Raw genomic sequence first — 4,995 nt, 5'->3', positions numbered from 1 at the left:
TAATCATTTTTATTTTTTATTAAAGCATTGTACTTTAAAGGATGTTATATATTTGTTATTTATATCATTTTTTTTCCATATTTTGATTTTTAATATCAACTTATTTTTGTTTTTATTTTTCTATTATAACATTATACCTTTTCCTATTTATTTTTATTTATATTATCTTAATTATTTTGTTTTTTTATTATATTATAATACTTTAAAAAGACATTGTAAATTATAACATACTTTTTTTTTTCAATTATAACATCCTATCATAACATACATTATACACACATATACATACAATATACACATATTCTATCATAACATACAATATACACACATACAAATGCACTTATACATATTTTTTCACATATGTTTTTTCATACATACAAATACATCTCATATAGAAATACATATATATATTTCACATACAAACACCTACATTTTCACATAAAAATGCCTACATTTTTCTATTATAACATCATACATTTTTTCATATATATATATATATATATATATATATATATATATATATATATATATATATATACACACACATATACATACATTTCACATAGAAGTACACTTATACACACATTTTCACATACACTTTTTCATACATACACATACAAATACATGTTTTCATACATATTCAAACATACACATTTGCATATACATTTTTACATACATTTCATATAGATTTCACATACCCAAATATACACATTTCAGATACCAAAATATATACATTTCACATACATTTCATATACATTAAGAACAGAAAAAAGAAAAAAGAACATGTTGTTGCCGGAAAATGAGACGTGTCGCCGGAAAATACGACCAGTCGTCGGAAATTGAAGCTAGTGGTGACAACAGTGGTGCTGTGATGGTGGTATCACCAGAGAGTACCTTAAAAGCACCAAAATAAAGAAATTAGGGTTAAATATTGGTAAGAAAACAAGAGAAAGAGAGAAGGGAAGAGAAAACGCACGTTACCGGAGGATTATTATCGCCGAAAAAACTCAGAATTCGCCGGAAATCGTCGGAAAACGCCGGAAATCATCGAAAAATGAAGGCCTAGAAGCAATCTATGGTAAGTGGTGGTTTGTGATGGTGTACTACGCCGAAAATCGCACCAGAGAACGTTGATCGTTTTACGAGAAGGAGGAGACAACGTAGGGACTGGGTCGTCTAGGACGAAGGGGGGTCAAAAGGGTGTTACCTTTAGTGGCGACACCGAGGCAATAGCGGCGACAAGTTGGAGGGAAAAACACGCGCCATTCTGTCGTGATTATTAGCCGTACGATCCAAAAATAATTGAACGATCACGATGACACTCACGCTGATCGCCATCAATAGCATCGACATTTCGTCACATTGGTGTCGCCGCTATTACCTCCCACGAGATGAAACCCTAACCGATAGATCAGTATAGCAGCGTACGTCACGATCAAATGGCATGTGGCACAAGAGGATCGCCGGTGGAAGCCCTTTAGTGACGACAATAACCTTTAGCGGCGACATTATCTGATGTCGCCGCTAAAGGCTAACGTCGTCGCTATAGAAGTCGTCGCTAAAGGGATTATTTCTTGTAGTGTAACTTTTTAATTTAATATGAAATGTCTGTGTTTTAGAAAATAAAATTTATTTCATATTAATTGTTTTTTGTTTAAAAAAATAAAATTTATTTAATATTAATTGTTTGTGTTTTAAAAAAATATAATTTAATTAATTTTGAAAAAGGAAAAAAAAATAAAGTGTTAGGATTATTACCACTCCTATAAAATGCTAAGATTTAGGTGATAAAAAAAATTGATGTTGAACATAAAAAAAATATGACAAAGCGCTAACTGTTAGTAGTTCTTCTAACCTATATAAATTTCATTTAAATCAACCAAAAATGAGATTTGTGGATTGTGGGGTTCAATTAACACGTCAAACGTTCAATTCCAACTTTGATATCGAAATTTATTTTTATCTGATGATACATTAACCAAGCGACAACATATTTACCGAAATAACTCATAATCATAGTTTTTTATTTTTCGAGAAAATGAAAAGTTATTTTTATCAATCCTCATGCTCGATTTTAATCCCTTTAATGGAAACTTCACCACCTTTGTTTTTCGGCACCAATGTCACCAACACGTTGTCATCATCTTCAGCTCCCAAATCCTCCAAAAGCTCACTTATTCCTAACCTCAATCTTGTCTTCACATTCTTCCCATGCTTATGCTTATGAGGGACATTAACAAAACTTCCGGCGAACTCCGTCTTATCAGCCGTGGCCCTCATCCCGTCATCTTCATCGTTCACAAACACATCAAACTTCGCAAACTCATCTCTCTTCACTTCAATTCCTTCTATCACCAAAATTTCTTCTTCATCCTCTTTCTGTTTCTTGGTCCTGGATTTCTTCGGCCTTGGAACCAGCACTTTTATCACCTTATCAAGACTCGCCGGAAAAACATCTTTTGCAAAGGGTATGTGTTCATCGGCTCGAGCTACAGCGAGCTTCTTGATCTTGCTCAAAGCCCTTTTCAGACGTGGTTCGGGTTTGCTTTTTAGCCATGGTATATCTACATCTTGATAAATGTACCCAAGCTTCTTGGAATCGAGACAATCCCTCACCTTGACTCGAACCATTTCAGCGTTCTCATCGTAGAACAAGAATGAAGAATCAAGCCAGTCTTTATCTGTAAAATCATTCCTTCTTCCTCCTAGAGTTTTCCAAACTGACCACATTCTGTCGATATTCGCATGATGTGCATAGAAAATAGGGTCTCTGGCTGCAGAATAAAAGTTACCCATGTCTTCACCATTTTGTTGGTTCCTATCTCCGGTCCAGATATGAACCGGGCCATGTGGTATGCCCTCGAGCGAGCCAGCGCCAGGGCTAGCCTCATCACCTGCACGATAAGGACTACCCATGAAAAGACTAGCAGTCTTGGAGCTAGACACCATTTGTCGATACATAATTGTGAGATTTGTGGAGGTTTGTTTCGATCGGCTAAGATTTTCATCGTCACCATTGTAGTCAAGATCAATCAAAGACGGTGGTTGATGCTTCGCATCACGAAGAGCATCGTACAACGGAGATTTCTTATTCGTGTATATATCAGGGATCTTCATGCCATCAGGTGCATCCCAGTTCCAAAAAGGGATTGCGAAATTTGGATCATTGATTAATTTGCCGCAAATTTTCTCGAAGAAGTATAAGTAATAGCGGTGGAAAGGTAAGAACAACCATGAGGCATGGACTTGAAGCTCGAGATCAGGGAAACCGGCTTGATCGTATGCCCCATCGCAATACGCACAATGAACAGCAGCTTGTTGCTTGAAACTACGAGGATCGTCATCTGGGAGAGCTTTCATGAGCTCGATGGCTTTATTGAACTTGGCTATGTAATCTTTATTAGCCAAATGAGCAGCTGGACGGACTCGGAAGGTGTTTGACGGTGGTGGAAGTTTGAAATCGAGAATCTTTGTGGTGTATGGAGGGCAACAGTTTGTAGGTACAGCTCCTTGGGGTAAGTCAGCCGGACCACATTTTGTGAGGTCCGGTGCCATAATCGGAGCTGCATACGCCAATGAGTTTGACCCAAAAGTGGCGGCGGCGCCGTAAAGACCTCCGAGACCTAATAAGACGTTTCTCCTATCAAATTTGCCGGAGTTTTCATGGTGATGGTCATCATCATCTAGGGCGCCTTTGCATGAAACTGCATGGCGATGGTTCGTGATTCGTGCTATGGGAACTTGAGATGATTTGAAAGAGAAGGAAGAAGCGTACGTGGAGGAGGAGGAGAAGCACCGTCCACCGGTGGTGGTGGTGGTTGGTGATGGTGCAAGAGATGCCATAGTCTTATTTTGAGCGTACAGATATTGTTAAGAGTTGTATGTTTATATAATGCCTTGGTCCTAGACCTTTTCAAAGGCAGCGCGCTAGATCTGCGTATTTATCAAAGTTGACAACCATAAACAAGTACTACAATCACATGGAAAGAAGTAATTTATATACATATTTTAATTTTAATTAAAAAGTTTTAATAAGAACTGGAATAGAATATGGCAATTAATCATAAAATTTTACGAAAACCTCATAAAAGTAATTAAATATATTATTTCTTTTATTTAAAGGATATTTTCGATTTATTGGATTAAAGCGGTATTTTTTCTTTTCCTTTTTTTTTTGATTGTGCTAGTTTTAGATTTCTTCATTTTCTCTATATATTTCTAGATTAAAGGATTTATCCGATGTTATTTCCATATTTTATTTATTTATTTATGAAAGCATATTAAAGCAAGAGACAAAACTCGGTTTTAACCGAAATTGCTTTTTTTTTTTTTTTTTCTTAAAGTAGTTCAGGTGGAGTTGAATTTTTGTTTTTTAGTTTTCGGGTGTCTGGATTTGATTTCCTAATGTAATTTAGATAACCGGTATAATATGATTCGAATTCGGATTATCGGGCTTTTAAAAAACCAGTTTTGATTGAACCTATATAAATATCCAACCAAAAGAATATTGTATAATATTTGGTTCTAAAATATAAACATAATAAGATAAAAGGTTGTTTTTTTCCGAACATGTTAAAAAACTAGTTACCCAATTGCAAGAAAGCTAGTTACAAACTCTTGGATAACATAAAACCTATTCTGTTTTAAAATTTGATTATATAAGATATCGGTTCGGTTTCTTTTTAGATTTTTAAAAAACCTTGTCAGGTTTGTGTACCTAGTAAAGAGTTAACAAAGAAATAATATCAATATTGTTAGTAATGATGATAAAATAACTTGTTATTTGAAAATGTTATATTTTTAATATTACCATGCTTAAAAAATAAATAAATTAAGAAAGTTAGTGATGAGTTGGTAGATGACCAATTTTATTAGCTAAGGACCAATTATGTTTTAAGACTATGTTTATCATATGTTTATAGCAACCCATCACAACACAATCTTATATTAATTATTAATATTTTCCTTCTTGTCCATCTATACAACCAATACTAA

At 34.6% G+C, this 4,995-nt stretch overlaps 1 protein-coding gene across 1 annotated transcript; it reads right to left on the bottom strand.

Annotated features, from left to right (window-relative positions):
• Positions 1-1,907: 1,907 nt before the first annotated feature.
• On the bottom strand, positions 1,908-3,934 carry LOC145107017 (polyphenol oxidase, chloroplastic-like). Its single transcript, XM_079043908.1, has one exon. The coding sequence runs from the start codon at positions 3,841-3,843 to the stop codon at positions 2,056-2,058; it is 1,788 nt and encodes a 595-aa protein (XP_078900034.1). The 5' UTR covers positions 3,844-3,934; the 3' UTR covers positions 1,908-2,055.
• Positions 3,935-4,995: the final 1,061 nt, after the last annotated feature.

Source organism: Lactuca virosa, chromosome 4, assembly GCF_052849685.1.
Source record: "Lactuca virosa cultivar CGN04683 chromosome 4, Lactuca_virosa_CGN04683_v6, whole genome shotgun sequence".
NCBI lineage: Eukaryota > Viridiplantae > Streptophyta > Magnoliopsida > Asterales > Asteraceae > Lactuca > Lactuca virosa.
The sequence above is the reverse complement of the archived record's forward strand: the minus strand, read 5'-3'. Positions and strand labels throughout refer to the sequence as shown.

Excerpts from the sequence above, each read along its gene's own strand:
- LOC145107017 (XM_079043908.1), bottom strand. The coding sequence starts at position 3,843 with ATGGCATCTCTTGCACCATCACCAACCACCACCACCACCGGTGGACGG.